Here is a 17615-nt window from a genome sequence, read left to right as displayed (position 1 = left end):
AGCACACATCAGCCTAGCACAGCTGTGGCATGTCTCATTGAGAGGCGGTGTCCAGGCAGAAAGAGTCGACACACAGTCATGCTCACACACATCCGGGTCTCTCCTGTGCAGACCCGAATGCTGTTTCAGTTCTTTCCGGAGGCTGGATGCCCGAGCGGCTACCGAGAGATTCAACCAGGACCTGGGTTTCCGCATGCTCAACTGCGGGAGGACGGACCTCATCAGCCAGGCGATCGAGGCCCTGGGCCCCGACGGGGTGAACACCATGGATGACCAGGTGCGTTCTGAGAGCTCTGCTCGCCAGGCAGGTAGAGGGACCGGAGTCCGAGGGGATTCGTGATTGCCAGAGTTGGCGGCATAGTCCTTTCTGTCCCAAACCTGAGAGTCGCTCAGCTGTGTGCTGAGCAGGAATCGTGGGCTGCCTCAGGAATCGTGCCCTGCCTGTTTCGGGTGGGACGTCAGCTCAGAGACCTGCCTAGTGCCCATCAGAAAACCTTGGTAAGGGGGATTCTGCTTCCTCTCACTGGAAGGCTGGAGTCTGTCCCAGATGGTGCAGGGCCAGGAAAAGCCCAGAGGAGGCAGTTTGATGGCGAGCTATGGATAATAATCCCCACGACTTGTATCAGAGCATCTTGTATGCCTACTAGGTGCCAGGCGTGTAAGAATCCTCACCTTCATGGAATTAGCATTCTCGTGGGGGAGACTGATACTAAGAAACACAAACATGTAAAATATAGAGGATGTTAGTGGGAAGTGCTAAGGAGTAAAATGAAGCCAGAAAAGGAAGTGTTGGAGGTGTTTACAGTATTAGAATTTAACTTGAGTTTTTGGTTACCGTTTTTTTTTTAGCTGTAAATAGTTAAAACTTATATATAACAATGTTCCGGGCATTATTCTAAGCACGTGGCACAGATTAACTCACTGAATCTTGATAATAGCCCTACCTACGATGTAGTTACTATTATTATCCTCATTTTATTGATGAAGAGACTGAGGTACAGAGTTGGCTTATCTAAGGCCACACAACTGCTAAGCAGCAGAGCTGGGATTAGACGAACCCGAGCAATTCGACTCCATGCTCTTTTCCACTCTGGACTATCCAACTTGTTTATTCGGTGCTGTTGTGTGAGCACTTGCAGCGGGCAATGGCATTGCGGTGTGGGAGACCACAGAGAAGCACGGGGAAGAATACGTGGCAGCTAGGGGCTAGGTAACGCTCTCAGGTGAGGTGACGGCATGATAGAGGGCATAATGACGCAGCCCGTGAACCACGTGGCCACAGTGGACTTTGATGGATGGGGCGGTGGCAGCAAGGGAAAGCCTCCTCCCGAAGGGTCTGGGCCAGGCCCGAGGGAAGGCAGATTGGGGTGAAGCGGAGAGGAGGGGGGAAGGCGTTCCAGGGAGGGGAGACGTTGGGAGCAAGAGCGTGCAGGTGGGACTGTTGGAGCACATGCCGGGACAGGGGAGACTCACGAGGCTGGGGGAGGCTGCAGTGGGGAGGCGACAGACTGGTTCCCGATCTCCCAGGGGCTTCTCTGTGAACACAGGCTCCAGAACTCCTTGGGAGCTTTCATCCTGGGGGGTTGTCTTCCTCGTGAGGCCCATGGCCTGTAGCTTCAGACTCACCTAAGGTTTAGCTGCTGCCTCATAGCCGTGGCATCTTGGACAAGCTACTCGACCTCTCTGAGCCTCAGTTTCCTCACCTCCGATGTGGGGGATAATAGTACCCACCCCATAGGGCTATTGTGAGACTTTGCCACCAGTAAATGCTCAACAAACATTCATTCTGGTTTTTGTTGTTAATATGATGATGACAGTGATTATTCCTGAATTCTGTTAATCATCCTCTTTTAATTTAACCTCTTTATGTGTCTGGAGTAGGGATGGGGCCAACACACAAAAAAAGGAGTTTCTCCTCACGAGGCTCCTAGCCTGGTTCATACTCCAAATCATGTACAGATGTGTGGAGAAAAGAAGCCAGTCATGTGCAGAGGGGAATAAAACAAAGCCAAATTTTCACTCTGTGACAGTTGGCTTTTCTCTGAATGCTTGATCCTGTTTATTCCCTCAGCCTTGGTATTTATAGAATGATCTGTGGGTAAACAGTCCTCACCCATGATTAATCTCAGGCCATTTCTTTATCTCTGGGCGTGAGGCAAGGATTTATGAGGTAAGGAGATGTTGTCTACACACAAATAACCTAATAAATAACATCGCGGGACTCCAGACAAACGCTTGCCAGGGTCCAGCTGTGGAATAACACTTTCCACTGCTGCTCTGCTATTACTGGCCCCACAGAAAGATTCCGGGCCAGGAGGCAGCCCCGTTAACCACCCATCTAAACTCAGGAATGGGGCCTCAGCTTTTGGAAAAGCTCTGAAGTGCTCAGTAGCACAAGATGTTACTGTCAGACACCTCTTCACCCCCCGTGAGATGCCACAACGGGTGAGCTTCGCAGCGCAGGCAGACCTGGGGCCTGGGTTCTGGTCTGAGTTCTCTCTCTCTCACTGTTTATGAGGCCTTGGGCAAGCAAGCTAATCGCTCTCTCTGTTTCTAATCTGTAAAATGGATAATAATAGAACCACCTTAGTAGGGATGTTATGGTGACTAAATGAGATAATGTATATAAATATAAGACAATGCATATAAATCACTTCACTCCCAGCACAGGGCCTGGGGCAGGTTAAGATATGACAATTTAATATAAAGCAGCATTGTCCATTGTGTTAGTTTAGTTAACTCAATCAAGATAACCTTACACTGTGCTAAGCACCTTATGTATAGTAACAAATACTCTACAGCAACCCTATGAGATACCGTTGTGATTCCTGTTCTAAAGATGAAGAAACTGAGGCATAGAGAGGTACAAGTATCTTTTACAAAGTTTACAGCTCCCCGTGGCAGAGGTGGCTTTGCACTGAGTCTGGCTGCCGGGCCTGCTTTCTTTACCCCTCCGGTGTCATCTATCCGGCGGGCGTAGGAGAGGCAGGCTGTTCCGGCATAAGGCACAAGCTTGCTCAGCATGAGCGGTGGGGCGAGCAGGAGGCCTGGGTTTATGGTTTCAGTGGCAGAGGCCTGTGGAATATGTGTCGTCGTCATGTTCTGTTTCCAGACAGTTGAGCATCTGCCTTTGATTCATGCAGGGTATGACGCCACTAATGTATGCCTGTGCTGCTGGGGATGAAGCGATGGTCCAGATGTTGATCGATGCTGGAGCGAACTTGGACATCCAGGTGTGTAAGCACCCAGTCCCCTAACCAAGGGAGAGAACATCCCCAAGGTCTCTGTCAGCCTGGCTGGGTGCAGTGTTTTGAACAAGGTAGATGTATCTCAGAGGACTGGATATCCAAGATGCTTGGATATCACAGTTAGCAAAAAGATTTGGGCTTTCTGAGAGGGGGCGACCTGCGGGGGCAGTTGAGTAGAGAGAATGGCCATGATTTTGTTACTGTAGCACCTTTTCCCTTTTACCAACCTAACCCCAGCTATCCCTACCATCCCCAAATGCTTCTAGCTCTGCCTCCTTCTGAGGCATAAAGTGCTCCTTTGCTGCTGCCTGTCTGCCCAGGGCAGACATCACTAATCGAACATCCTTTTAGCCTTGTCCGCAGGGTACTCCGGGCAGACATTACTAGTTGAATGCGGAAAGCACCTGAGTTGACTCCTAGTCACTACCCTGCAGGGGACCCCCTTAGCTCAGGTGTCTATGTCACCTGCCCAAGAATGTCAGTCACCCAAGGACACCGATTATTTGTGATATTGTTCCAGGTTCCAAGCAACAATCCCCGGCACCCCTCCATTCACCCTGACAGCCGGCACTGGACCTCGCTGACGTTCGCTGTGCTGCACGGACACATCTCTGTAGTCCAGGTGAGCTCCTGCCAGGTGCGCAGTGTGCTCGCAACTTACCAGGTGTGCTGGGCTCCAAGCAAAGCCCCAGCCTCACCTGGGTGAGCAGCCGCCTGGAATCTGAGAAACCAGAGGCACTGCTCAAGTGCTCACCTGGTCAGCAGGGCAGAGACCCACCTGGTTTGTCTCAAGGAGAGGGCTTTAGTGGGAGGATACATGTGGAATTTGGGGGCATAAGACCCAGGTCCTAGCAGTCCCAAGGCTGCCCGGAATCGTCGTCTCTCTCGCCGAGTCTCAGGGCCTGCTGGAATCGCGCCTGTGTGCTCGGTTTTCTCTCCTCCAGCCATCTTTCCAACCCTTAGCTGCTGCTGCTCCCTCATGAACCCCCACAGAGCTGGCTCTCTATCATGGCGTCCCTCCAGTTCTGCCTCTCCCCAAAACAAGCTTAGTTTACCAATTTCCCAGTTCCTGAGTGAGGACTCGGATTGGCACAGCTCACCTGTCAAGCTAAGCCACATTGTTGCCCATCTTGGCCCAGGTAACTGTGACTGGCGTGAGGATGGGGTTCAGGCCAGAAGTGGAAGCTATGGGCAGAGCAGCATTCAGCCCAGGCTGGGGCACCAGCCACGCTGCCATGTGACTCCCAGACTCCTTTGCTCCGCAGGCCACCAGGGTCTGCAGGATTTGGCAGTCCTTCTCAGGAGTTTATATAATGCCCTGCTGTCTGTTAGGTTGCAGGGGGCATATCCAGCTTATTCATCATGGTCATCACAGCCCTGGCCTGTAGCAGGGCCTCAGTCAGTGGTGGTTTCCCGGCCGACTGCCACATCTGCCTGCTTTTTGGTTCCTACCCTCCTAAAAACCTGAGCGAGGTTCCAGCCTAGCCCAGACTGGTCTGCAGGGCTGTGCCCCAGACTTGCCTGGACTGGCGCCCAGTTTCGCCCCGACGTGCAGTCCTCCACCTCTGCTGCCTTGGCGCACCGGCTCAGGCGGTGGTGCCGCGACCAGTTTCTGACTGGCAGTGGTCTCTAGCTGACAACATCCCCTGCTTTCCGCACACGGGCGGCTGAGAGGTTAGGCTGGACCCCGCCATACCTGGGCTCCAGGTGAGAGACCGGTGGAGTTTCAACAATTCTGCCAAGCACAGGCTCTGAGGAGGGTTTGGCCCACAGGAACCTGGGAATGATGGAAGCTGGTTCCCTCCCAGCGGGTCAGGAAAGGTGAGACAGTGCCGAAAGTCACCTGGCCGAGTGGGGCAGACACCACCCCCGCCCCAAGGCAAAGGCAGGCTGGCTCAGCCGGAACTGCTTGGCGTCTGTGTCCCCTGACAAGGACCGCCCTTGCCAGCATGGGGGGGGGCCACCTGGAATCCAGACAGCAGGGTCGTGCTGTAGCCCTACCACCTCCCCGCCATGGGGAGCTCACGGAGCCTGATGAGAACCCCGAAAGCCACTCGTTCTTGAGCCCCTCTGGAGAGCTGAGCACCGCTTCACTTAATCCCCAACAATGCTGCGAGGCAGGCCTCTCCCCATTTTCCAGAAGACCGAGGCTCGGCGAGTTTTGGTGCCCGCCCCAGGCGAGCACCAAGCACCGGTCCTCAGCCTTTGCCACCGCCTCTGCTGCCCCCCAGAGCCGGTTTCCCCTGGTAGAGTGGAGGGCCGATACTTCCTATTCTACTCATCAGCATGAGTTCTTAGGAAGATCACTGTAGAAACAGCTCAGAGGTCCCCACAGTTTAGGGGCTTGGTCCAAGGCCAGAAGAACAGAGGTAAAGATTCTAGAAACTTGGAGCCCTGAGGGTTACCTGCAGTTCTAAAATTCTGGTTCCCTGATGCCTGGGTGTCACGGGTCTTGGTCACATGCCTGGAAGGAATGAAAAGTCTGTCCCCCAAAGCCTCCCGCTGTACGCCCCAGACACTCGCCCCATTCTTAAGTGTCCTTCCCTGTGCCCTGACAGCTGCTGCTGGACGCCGGTGCCCACGTGGAAGGCTCAGCGGTGAGTGGCGGTGAGGACAGCTGTGCAGAGACGCCCCTGCAGCTCGCCTCTGCGGCTGGTGGGTACAAGCACTGCTCTGCCCAGCAAGGGTCCCCAACGCCCTCAGGCTCTACCTGCCCTGCCCCACTTGGTCACCCGCCCTGGCTGGGCTTGTAGCTAGGCATTGGGCCTCACACATGGACCCCTGCGGCGAGCCCCGAAACCCTTCCTGGACCCCCCGGGGCGGCTCCCTCACTTTATCCATCAGTGTCTCTGCTGAGCTCGACAGCCAGGGAGGCCTCAGCAGAGGGGCGCAGTGATGTGGGTGATGGGGACATCCTCAGTCTACCTTGTCTTTCAGGGAACTACGAGCTGGTCAGCTTGTTGCTGAGCCGAGGAGCTGACCCCCTCCTCAGCATGCTCGAAGCCAATGGCATGGCCTCCTCCCTCCACGAGGATATGAACTGCTTCAGCCACTCTGCTGCCCACGGCCACAGGTACCCAACCAGGGCTCCTGCCCCCTGTGATGTGGGGACGCAAAACGGGCCTCACGAGCCTTGACTCCTCAGTGGGGAGCAGACGGCTTGGCCAGGAAATCTTTCCAGACACTGTCGGGGGGTGAGTGCGACATGTGAGCCCACAAGAAAGGAGACCCAGGCCCCCGACACGGGGGCCCCGGAAGTTGGAGGGCCTGGAGACACTGGGTGGCAAGTCACTTAGCAAGACCCCACAGCTGGTTCCTGGCAGACCAGGGACTGGAGCCTGGGGCTCCTGATGCCCAAGGCAGGCCCCCCATATCCCAGAAGACCCTCTGCCCGGCACCCGCCTCTGGGCCACGTCCCTTCCATGCCCAGTGGCGGTTCTCCAGGGCCCCGTGGCTCCAGGTGCTTCCATGCAGCATATGGCTCAGCCACGAAACGGCTTCCGACAGCTCTGCCTGAAATCACATCTCGCTCCGGGAGCAGATGGTGGGCCTTGCATTGTGGGGGCCAAGGCTGCCGTGGGTGTGATGGGGCAGCAGCAGGCTGAGACCAGAGCCATTAGGCAGCTCTGGGGGAGCAGAGAGAGATGGAGAGAAGGTGATTAGAAGGCAGAAAAGGGCAGGCGGATGCTTACTTCCCGTCCTGAACACTTCTCAAAGCCAGCCAGTGCCCTTGCCGTGGCCCCTCCCCAAACGCTTTCCCTCTGCGCCTTCTGCTGACCCCGCCCCCACACTCACCCACCTTAGCTACCATCGCCCTCTCCCTCAGCTGCCATCGTGCACGTCACAGCCTCTCCGCCCTGCCCAGCACCCCGCACTCTCCCCCATCGCGGCTTCTTCGCTGTACGTGGAGATTGCCTGTCTCTCACCTGCCTCTCGCTCTCTCTCTGGAACATGGGATCCTTGGGACAGGCATGGTGGCTGCTCACCTTCACATACCAGTGCACGGCACTAACTAGGTGCTCTGCACTCGCTGAGGTAGCAAAGCCACAGGTGACCCGCCCCTTGGGAATGACCCTAGCCCTCCAAGGGGTCTCTGGGCCATGAACTTGGCCACCTGGCACGGTCTGGCCTCCATGATGGAGTGGGGAGGGGGCCGGCAGGGCTGCCGGGAGGAGGTTCAGTCCTCAGATGCCCATGCTGCAGCCATCCCAGAGTCCCTAGCTATAGGATGTGACAGATGAGCCTGAGGCTTGGACCCGGAAGTCCTGGGTTTGCACTCCTGCCCAGTGCGACCCTAAGCAAGACGTATTTATTGCCTATAAATGGCGATGTTCATGGGACCTCATAGGGCTGAGTGCAGCAGTACGTGGTAACAGGCGCTGTCGAGTCTAAAATTCTACACATTCGTATATATGAATGAATTTTATATGACATTCGTCTTCACTTCACATTATTCCTATCAACGGAAGGAGGTGGGCATGGCACGTGCCGTGTCTCAGACGCTCTTACCTGCGTAAGGCCGGCCGCTGTTTCAGAGGACGGCTGTGTGTCAGGTTCTGCGTTCCATGCCATCACATTGGCTTCACATTAACTCTGGAAGAAGGGGGTCTGACACCTTGTTCTACAGATGGCGAGCGGGGCACAGAAAGATGGAACAACCTGTCTGAGATCACAGTCAGGACCGCAGAGCCCGCTCGGCCCCGGAGCCCAGGACTTCTCAGCAGTACCCAAATGGCAGAGGGGAAGGGTCACCAGCAAACCTTTGCCCACCTCCCCACCGCCACCTCCCCCAGGTGTCTGCGGATGGGAGGGGCAGGGACCCCTGGCCCAGCCTACCTGGGAGGGGAAGACCCTGAGCTCTTTGTGACCACAGGTGTGCCAGAGCAGGCCACCTGGGCCACAGGGCTCTGGAAGGCAGCTTGGCGGGCACTGTCCACAGTAGGGACCGCAGGGGTCACGCTCCTTCGTCCCTGGGCCCACAGGAATGTCCTTCGGAAGCTCCTGACGCAGCCGCAGCAAGCCAAGGCGGACGTGCTGTCCCTGGAGGAGATCCTGGCTGAGGGCGTGGAAGAGAGTGACACATCCAGCCAGGGCAGCGGCAGCGAGGGCCCCGTGAGGCTGAGCCGGACCCGCACGAAGGCCCTGCAGGAGGCCATGTACTACAGCGCAGAGCACGGCTACGTGGACATCACCATGGAGCTGCGGTCACTGGGTGAGGCCACGGGGCGCGCGTGCGCACGCACACGTTCCGCTGCTCCTCAGCAGCCCAGGGGCTGCCAGGGCCACGGTGGCAGACGGCCGGGACAGGACGACGCCCTGAGCCTGACGGTCCTCATCACCTCGAGCTCATCACCCCAGCCCTGGCCCTCAGACTCTCCACCCTCTCTGGCTGGAGTGTTACTGCCCCTGCCCCAGTCATGGCCCTGGAAAGTGTATTACTGGGAGAGTCCTTAGCACTAGGAGTCATTTCTGGTCAGCTGGATGCTCTTCTGTCCCTCAGCTCACCTCTTTCACTCTTTAGGCCTACAGACTTCTCCTCCAGGGAGGCCGGTCAGGCAGGCAGACAGACAGAGATCCCTGGGTGAGATCCCGGCTGGGCCACGTTTGCTGTCACTGATGATCCTTGTCTAAGGATGTGATGTCATGACATGAAGCCCAGGGCCCCAGCGCTGGCTCCCTGAGAGCACTCGGTGCCAGATGGCAGTACTGTCATTGTCATGGGGACCACAAGACACAAACGCTGAGCATTGGGCTAAGAGAACAGGGGGCCGCACGGCCTGCCCACAGCGAGTCAGCCTCAGCGTTCTTGACTGTGAAATGGGCTGTCACCCCCCCCCCAACTGTTGTGTCCCAGGGGAACGCTATCGTTCCTTTTTTTAAATACACATTGGTAGTGGTGGGGAGATACTAACAACTCTCTAATTACCAGGAAGATGACCGGTTTTCGTCGTGACCTCCCCATAGTAGTTTTGAGTTACTCTGTGGCCCCACTGACACGCTCCAGGGAGCTGGCAAACAGCAATTAAGTGCCACTGGATGTGCACTATCAGACCAGTAAGCTGGGCGCTAGTAAGAGCCCTGTGTGATAGGACAGGGTTCACTCCAGGCTTCTAGACAGGCGTGGGGCCCATGTGTCCTGCATGATTTTTGGACATCTATGTCCACCTGGCCACGGTTTAATAATTAATAGGTCTTCCTCAGTAAGTAAGAGGCAGAGAGAGCCTAACAAGCAGTGGGCTAGTGGGGCTCCAGACTGAGCTGTGGATTTTCGGGGCTGGGGCTCCCTGCACTTGGGCTGAAGCCGTTCCTCCACCTCATCTGACGAGGACCTGGAACTCCCTCTGGCCTCTGTCGGGGAAGGAATGGTCTCCTCACGTGGCTGCCCTGAGTGGGGGTTCAGCATGCAAGAATGGGGCTTGGCCCCGGATGGGACAGAGAGGGGGTGCTCTCAGCTTTGCAGACATCAGGCTCATCCTGAGCCTGCCAGAAAAGGCGGTTGGTATGGGGTGGGCTCCGGGGTCTGTCTGGGGAGTGTTCTGCTGAGGGGAATGACCGCCAGCCCGTCCCCTGCCCGGCCCAGGCGTCCCCTGGAAGCTGCATGTCTGGATCGAGTCCCTGAGGACCTCCTTCTCCCAGTCGCGGTACTCGGTGGTTCAGAGCCTCCTGCGGGATTTCAGCTCCATCAAGGAGGAGGAGTACAACGAGGAGCTGGTGACCGAAGGCTTGCAGCTCATGTTCGACATCCTCAAAACCAGCAAGGTGAGTGTCATCAGGCAGGTCCCCACCCTAAGCTCAAGGACCCTGTTCCAGGGACCTGACCCAGGCCACAGGACAGACATGCAGACTGACACACAGGCAGACAGACATGGGACACCCTCCACACTCACGGACGCAGGTGGACACCCATCCCACACCCAGACTCGCACTGCGTGGCTGCAGAGGGCAGAGGCCGTGGATTTATCTGGGCTGGAGCCTGGCCAAAAAAGCCATTTAGAGAATCAGTGACGAAGGAACAGGCGTCTCTTGCCACGCCAGATCCAGGAGGAACAAAAGACAGCGGCTGCTCTACCCCTGGCCTGGACTTTTGAAATCAGCCTGACACGTCTTCAGTTGCAAACACACGGCCACGGCGGGCGGGCGGGCGGGCGAGCTCACAGGGCCTCTCTCTGCCTCTCGCCCGACAGAACGACTCGGTCATCCAGCAGCTGGCTGCGATCTTCACGCACTGCTACGGCAGCAGCCCCATACCCAGCATTCCGGAGATCCGGAAGACCCTGCCGGCCAGACTAGGTGAGGGCCTGCCCTCCGCCCACCCAGCCGCCCTCCGCCCGCACCGCCCACGTCTCCCTCCCCTCTCTTCTATTTCTCTCCCTCTCATCTTTGTCTTCCTTTCGCCGTTTCCAGGTGCCAAGGCCCCGGCCTCAGTTTCTCGATTCTCCACCTTTGCCTCCCACCCCCGCACCCCCACACTCCTGGAGGTGGGCTCCCCCGTCATGTCTCATCTCTCTCCCTTTTCGGCACAGATCCTCACTTTTTGAACAACAAGGAGATGTCGGACGTGACCTTCCTAGTGGAAGGAAAGCTGTTTTATGCACATAAAGTCCTGCTGGTGACAGCTTCTAACAGGTAGGCAGCCTCGGCGAACAAAGCGGCAGCCCCCAGGAGCCAGTGCAGCTTCTTCTTTCAGACATGAAGTGACAGACGTGCTGGAGCCTTTGGCTGGGGCTGCCCCTGCCGTCTCTACCCGCTCAGAGGGTGTCACATAGCAACAGACCCCCCTCCACCCCCACCCTACGGGGGATGTAAGGCAGAGTGACAGGGACAATAAGGATGGGACCAGAGTTCACCAAGAGAGCACTGAGGTTATATTCTTTCTGGTCACATTATTGCTTTTGATTAAGAAACATAAATATTCTGGAATGAAGGGTCAGTGTTCTGGCCACAGGTGTGAATGGTCATTCATACGAGGGCAGCAGGGACAGCTGTTAGCCCAGGGTGATATAAAACGTCACTCACTGAGAATTACGGGTAGGTGACAGTCATGTGTAAAATGTTCCATCCCTCGGTGACTGGTCAAATGACGGGTGGTTCCATCAGTGCCCAGTGATGAAGTAAAAGCCACGTTCAAGACCGGCCTTGTTTCACCCCTGCGTTCCAGGTTCAAGACGCTGATGACCAACAAATCGGAACAAGACGGCAGCAGCAGCAAAACCATTGAGATCAGCGACATGAAGTACCACATCTTCCAGGTGTGTGGATCTCGGTGTTGCGTGCTTTTGCGGGGCGGGGTGGGGGGGGGATGCCGCCTCCCCCGGGAGCCTGGCCTTGGCTTCGTCCATCTGGGCGGAGGAGGAGGCAGCTGTGAGTCTGTCATCATCTTCCACTCCATCCCCAGCGCCTTCTGTGTTCTGCTGAATCAGTGGTCAGGTTGGAGTGTCCAGGTTCTTCCCAGGCACAGGTAGCCAGTCCATTGTGGGGTTGTAGCTTCAGAGCCTGTCTCACGGGTCCTGAGCTTTACCCACTGTTCAAGGGGTCTAGGCAAACAAATGTGTAAGGGCAGGCACCTACCACACACGCTGCGAGCCCTCATTCTTCGGAGCTCCCACCAGCACGGATATTGTCTGAGCACCTTTGGGAAATGCGGAACCTCAGGCCCCACCCCTGACCTCCCACATGTTCACAAGACCCCCAGGTGGGTGGTGTGCACACACAGTGTGGGAAGCACTCGTGCTGGCCTCGTCACCCCTCCCAAGCGTCAGACCCCAGCCATATTGGCTAAGCAGAAAAAGCCATGAGAACCCCATCCTGGTTGTGGAAGATAAGGTCAGGCCTTTTGACCTCCAAGCTTTGGAGAACATCAGAGGGTGCATAATGGAAACTCGGGAGGCTGGCCGCCGAGGTCTGGAGGAAGAGACAGGCTGGGATCTCAGCCGAGCCCCGGCTGACAGCTCCTTTCTGGAAAGTGGCAACTACAGGTCTCTAGGCTGCGCGGGGGTTCTGGGCTGTGGGGGTGGCCCTCAGGGGCTGAGACAGAGGTCAAGAAGCAACTGGCATGTGTAGGTCCCGGACCTCATCCTGCACAGGGGAGAGATCACAGAGTCTCCCGGAAGCCCAAGAAGCCACTGTCTAAAATGGCTTAGTCCCTCTTTGTTCCCTTAGTCATCTGTTTAGCATTTAGTCATTTATGGGGGCTGTGGAGACAGCAGGAAACAGGACAGGGACCCTACCCTGTCCTGGCTTGTGGAATAGTGTGATAGGCGTGCTGGGGGGAGGACAGGGAGGGGACAGCAGCTGATCCTGCCTGGGGTCTTTCCGAGAGCAGCCCCGCCAGCCCCCAGCCCCACAAAGCAGATAACCCAGTCCTCCCTGGGGGGTGTCAGGCTGTGCAACATTAATCTACCTCTGCCTGTCAGCCACCCAGCTCCCACAGCCGGGCTCCCAGGGAGCAATTCTGGTCTGACTTCTGTGGACTCATAAGCATTCAAGTGACCTCAGGGCACCACAGATGGCTGGGCCTTGCCAAAACCAGCTCTGCACATACAGCAGGCGGCTGCCTTCGGGCCAGGAAGGGGAGCCGCAGGCTGCCATGCCTGTTTCCCAGCCCACATCCCGAGGCCCCTCTGGCTGAGAGGCTACCCTGAGGCTGTCCCTTAGCAAAGAATCCTGGGGGAGCTCACCCACCCACCTGCTCCAGTCCCAGCCCCGGGCCAGGCGCTTTTGCCCTCAGAGTCCACAGCTGTCCAGCTGGTGCTCTGCCCAGCATGTGCGGGGGCGATGGTGGAGGAACCCAGCCATGAGCCCAGCGGAGGCGCACACCCCCTGAAGGGACAGACAGACACATGCATGTAATTGTAAGATTGCCATAGGAACTCCGGCAGAAGGCCCGTGGGAGCCCCACTCCTCCGTGGGAAGGGTCCGATGTATCCCAGGACTGGTCTGGGCCCAAGGCGAGCCTGGCCAGGCTTCCTCCCTGCTCCTCCCCACCAAGTTTGGGCTCCTCCTAGACCCTCTGGTGCCTCTTCCAGCCTGGAGGCATCGTCTGAACAGAGCCTGACCGTGCCGGCTGAAGCCATGTTTACTGACACACATGCCAGCTCCTTGCTGGGGCTGTTTCTTTAGCCAACCAGAAGATATTTTTCTTTTTTCAACTGGGAACCTCCCCAGGCTCCAGCATGATGACAGTTTGTAACTTAGACCTCAGCAGTACTGAAGGTAGTTCTCCCCTCCTGGGCCACCTCATTTAATATCCCAGAGCCCCACATGACACTGGGCCAGTCAGCCAGGTGACCCGTGGCCCAGACCCCCACGGGCTCTGCTGTCTTCCCAAGGGAACAAATCCAGGAGGGGAGTCAGCATGTGGCGCTTGCCTCCACTGCAGTCCTGGCACCGACCAGAAAGCTGAGGCCGACTTCCGAGGGCAGCCGGTTAGACTGTTGGCCCCTCAGAGCCCCACATCCCTCCCTCCCGGCCGCATATTTAGAATTCAGGTAAAAGGCAGAATGAGCAGTGTGGTGCCTGGGGCGCTGGAAGGGCTCAAGTGTGGGAGTCGGGGACCTGGGTGACTTGAGCTACAGCAGCCTCCCTCCTTGGGCCTCAATTTCCCCAGATGTGAATAGAAGCTTCCCCCCAGGCTCATGGGCTGCCATGAGGGTTGAAGAGAAACCGCTTCACAGAAGGAAGCTGGTCGGGCACACAGCAAGTGAGGAGAGAGGATTTGGGGGCTGACTTTTAGAGGTTGCATTCCACGGCAAACACAAACATTTGAGTCTCAGTGTGAGCGAGAGTTGGAGGATCTGCAGACATCAACATGCAGAGGGCACGGTTAGGGTCCCTGCGGGGAGCAGCTGGAGCGGCATTCCGGAAGCCGGCTGAGGACTGTGGCACTGAGGGTCTATCTGGTGTTCACACGGGGCCTCTTCCCGATGCAGATGATGATGCAGTATCTGTACCACGGAGGGACGGAATCCATGGACATCCCCACCGCCGACATCCTGGAGGTGAGGAGCCGGCTGGTTCGCTCAGCCCTGGGGGCCTGGTGCCCACCTGTCCGTGTCTCCCCATGCGCTCCATGCCTGTGCCTCTCCAGCCGGAGACACCCGCCGGCTCGCAGCCCCTCGCTCAGCATTTGGAGAGATGAGGAGGGGAGGAAGGTGGCCTCCCTGTCCTCTTTAATCTCCCCCATTAGTAAATGGCATGGTCATCTGCTCAGCTGCTCAGACTCAAAAATTAGGAGTTAGATTTGATTAAAATATATATATATATATATATATATATATATATATATATATATATATATCCTTGCTAGTCCTTTCTGTGTGTGTGTAACAGGAAAGGCTATTCTGAGAAACTAGAGAATTGTGCAGTCACCAAGCCTGACCTCTTCGGCCACACCCAGGGGTTAGAAAGGGACTCACCAGTGGGGATGGGAGGCCCAGGAGTATCTGCAGGTGGCTGGGCCTCCCACTCACCTCCTCACACCTTAGAAAACAGAACCACTGCTGGCCGAGCACATGGCTAGAAGGTCATGTAGACCAGCATTCCCCAGTTCCCAGGCTATGGACCGGTACTGGTCCGTGGCCTATTAGGAACCGGGCTGCACAGCCGGAGGTGAGCGGCGGGTGAGCCAGTGAAGCTTCATCTGTATCTGCAGCCGCTCCCCAGCACTAGCATCACCACCTCAGCTCCACCTCAGATCATCAGGCATTGGATTCTCATGGGAGCACCCGTCCCTGGTACCACAAAGGCTGAGGACCACTGGTGTACATGAAGGGTATAGCTTATAGTTAAAGAACTCTCGAGGTCAGAAATTCCAGCCAGCATCTCTCACCCATCCTGTGCCTCCTGAGTGTCCCAGCAAATACCTAGCTGACCTAGAGCAGAAATAAATCAAAGCCATCAGACGCAACCTGCTGATGTGGGCAGGGCCCTAAGGTCGGGCAGAAGCAGGGCACACGGCACGAAGCGGCTCTCTGTTCGTGTTGCCTGGGCCCCAGGCCTGGCCCTGCAGACCCAAAGCCACCTTTGCCTCCCCACTAGCTGCTGTCGGCTGCCAGCCTGTTCCAGCTGGACGCCCTGCAGAGGCACTGCGAGATCCTGTGCTCCCAGACCCTCAGCGTGGACAGCGCCGTGAACACCTACAAGTACGCCAAGGTGAGGACCTCCAGGATGTGCACCTGCAGAAACACGTACCCTTCTCCACCAGGCTAGGAAATGCAGGTGGCTGGGCAGCTTTAAAGGGCAGTGTAGGGAGGCAGGGAGGGCCAGTAACTCCTGCTGGAGCCTGGGGGACAGCTTGGGAGATGAGCCTGACCTGATCCCAGCTCACGGTCCAGCTGTGCCACCAGGGCGTGGGCCCCGGGGCAAATGGCTGAGGCTGGGTCACACCCACTCCACAGGTTCTTACCTGATTTTCTCTTGAACCTGTCCTCTTTAACCTTCCCCATTAGTAAATGGCATGGTCATCTGCTCAGCAGCTCAGACTCAAAACTTAGGAGTTATATATATATATTTTTTAAATCCCCCACATCTAGGCCCTCCACCTGAAACCCAGCGGCCGTCTCTCCACTTCTGTCCTCCACTGCTCCGACCTCAGCTCACTGGGTTGGCCCCCCTTCCCCACGTCTTGGCTTTCATTCTGTAATCCACAAGCCTCTTTGAAAAGTGTTAAAACCATGCCACTCCTCTCCTTAAACCCTCCGAATGTGCTCCACTGCTTGCAGACTAAATGAAATCCAACCCCTTATCATGCTTTACAAGGCCCCTCGGATCCTGCCCACACCTCCCCTTCCGATGCCCCCTCTCCATTCACCCAGCCACACAGCCCATCTCTTTCTCAGCCTCTTCCTACTCCAGGACTCTCTGGGACCCAGCCCCTCCTCTGGGAAAGCTCCTCACAACAGCTGGCTTCCCCAGGCCTCCGGGGCCTCCCACAAGTCACCTGCTCCTATTTCCTTACAGCCGTGGTTGCCTTGCTTGTTTGGTTCCTTGGCTTCTCCATCTCCCCCCGAACTAGAGCATCACTGTAAGAGCATTGCCAAGACCTTGGCCTCAGAACCTGGTGCCCAGCGCCTGGCCGAGAGCGGGTACTCGGTACCTATTGAATTAAAATAGTTATTGAGCATTGACCACGTGAATGCTCATGTGCTAGATGCTGGACACGCAGTGGTGGACCGTCCCTGCCCCTGCCCTTAGGAAGAGAGCTTCCAAAACAATGGGGATGACTGCCACTCAACACGCGGTCCCCCCTTGCCTCCCCCAGGCCGAGGAGAGGGCCTTGCCCTATAAGTTCTATCTGGGATTGTGGGTCTCACCTCTTCTCTCTGCCCCCACAGATCCATAATGCCCCAGAACTGGCCCTGTTCTGCGAGGGCTTCTTCCTCAAGCACATGAAGGCCCTGCTCGAGCAGGACTCCTTCCGCCAGCTCATCTATGGCCGCAGCAGCAAAGTACAGGGCCTGGACCCGCTGCAACACCTGCAGAGCACCCTGGCCGAGCGCGTGCACTCTGTTTACATCACCTCCCGGGTGTGAGGCAGCTCGGGGCGCAGCTGGAGGGCGCGCCCAGCCCCCTCTGGGCCAGAGTTCCAGACATAACAGGGGAGGGAAAGGCTGCGAGCAGGTGCTTCTGAGGACATCTGCACCAGCGTGTAGCCAGGGCCTATGGCGGTACCAGGGCCCTGCTGGGTGGGGGCTGGTTGTAGGTCCTCCTGGAGCCAGGCTGACAGGGCTGTTTCCCCCTCCTTCCACAATCATCCTCTGGTGTCGCTCTGTCCTTGGGCAGACAGCTGTGCCCTGAGCCCACCTGTCACTGGGCAGCCCCACCCTCAACCCGTTTGCACCCTGAGAGCTGCTGTGTACTCACCCCTTATGCTCCTTCTGTCCTGGAGATCAGCAGCTCACCCCGATTCACCTCTGCTCTAACCATCGCCACTCCCTGGCCCTCAGTGAGCTCAGACTGTCCCAACTGGGACTCGTGGGCATCCTTATGAATGTATAGAATGTAGACTCTGGGCCCCTGGCCATTTCATTCAAAAGCTAGTCTTTTTCCTCTATGTCATGTTGGAAAGGCTGCCCAAATTCCTAAACTTATTCCTCAAGTCCATGCCTTTGAAAGGCTTGACGTGGACCTGGGGATCCCTGCACAGAGGGTCACTTTGGTGTCTGAACCTAGAGGGCCTCCCTTGGGGACCGCCAGCTTGCTCAGTGGTAGAAGGACGTCCTCCAGCTGACGCCTTCAGAGCGTCCAGTCTGAGCAACAGGTGCCGGGGGCACGCGGAGGAGCCCGGTGGCCTCAGCTTTTGTTGTTGCTGCTGGTTTTCAGGGCTAACGTAAAGGGGTCGATTCCGAAACCCCAGGCGTAGATGTAGGC

General features: G+C 56.9%; 1 protein-coding gene across 1 annotated transcript in view; it reads left to right on the top strand.

Annotated features, from left to right (window-relative positions):
• ABTB2 (ankyrin repeat and BTB domain containing 2) overlaps positions 1-16899 on the top strand; it is a 163282-nt gene extending 146383 nt beyond the window's left edge. The window contains exons 5-17 of the mRNA XM_016147128.2: positions 112-277; positions 3144-3233; positions 3769-3870; positions 5807-5903; positions 6186-6321; positions 8231-8460; positions 9829-10007; positions 10433-10538; positions 10772-10874; positions 11407-11497; positions 14177-14245; positions 15285-15398; positions 16580-16899. Of these exons, the coding sequence (XP_016002614.2) occupies positions 112-277; positions 3144-3233; positions 3769-3870; positions 5807-5903; positions 6186-6321; positions 8231-8460; positions 9829-10007; positions 10433-10538; positions 10772-10874; positions 11407-11497; positions 14177-14245; positions 15285-15398; positions 16580-16777 (1681 nt within the window). The 3' untranslated portion in view covers positions 16778-16899. The remainder of the gene's footprint in view (positions 1-111; positions 278-3143; positions 3234-3768; positions 3871-5806; positions 5904-6185; positions 6322-8230; positions 8461-9828; positions 10008-10432; positions 10539-10771; positions 10875-11406; positions 11498-14176; positions 14246-15284; positions 15399-16579) is intronic.
• The last annotated feature ends 716 nt before the right edge of the window (positions 16900-17615 follow it).

This window comes from Rousettus aegyptiacus, unplaced genomic scaffold (assembly GCF_014176215.1).
Source record: "Rousettus aegyptiacus isolate mRouAeg1 unplaced genomic scaffold, mRouAeg1.p scaffold_m13_p_5, whole genome shotgun sequence".
In the NCBI taxonomy this organism is placed as follows: Eukaryota; Metazoa; Chordata; class Mammalia; order Chiroptera; family Pteropodidae; genus Rousettus; species Rousettus aegyptiacus.
Note: the sequence above shows the minus strand (reverse complement) of the source record. Positions and strands in the feature narration are given on the sequence as shown.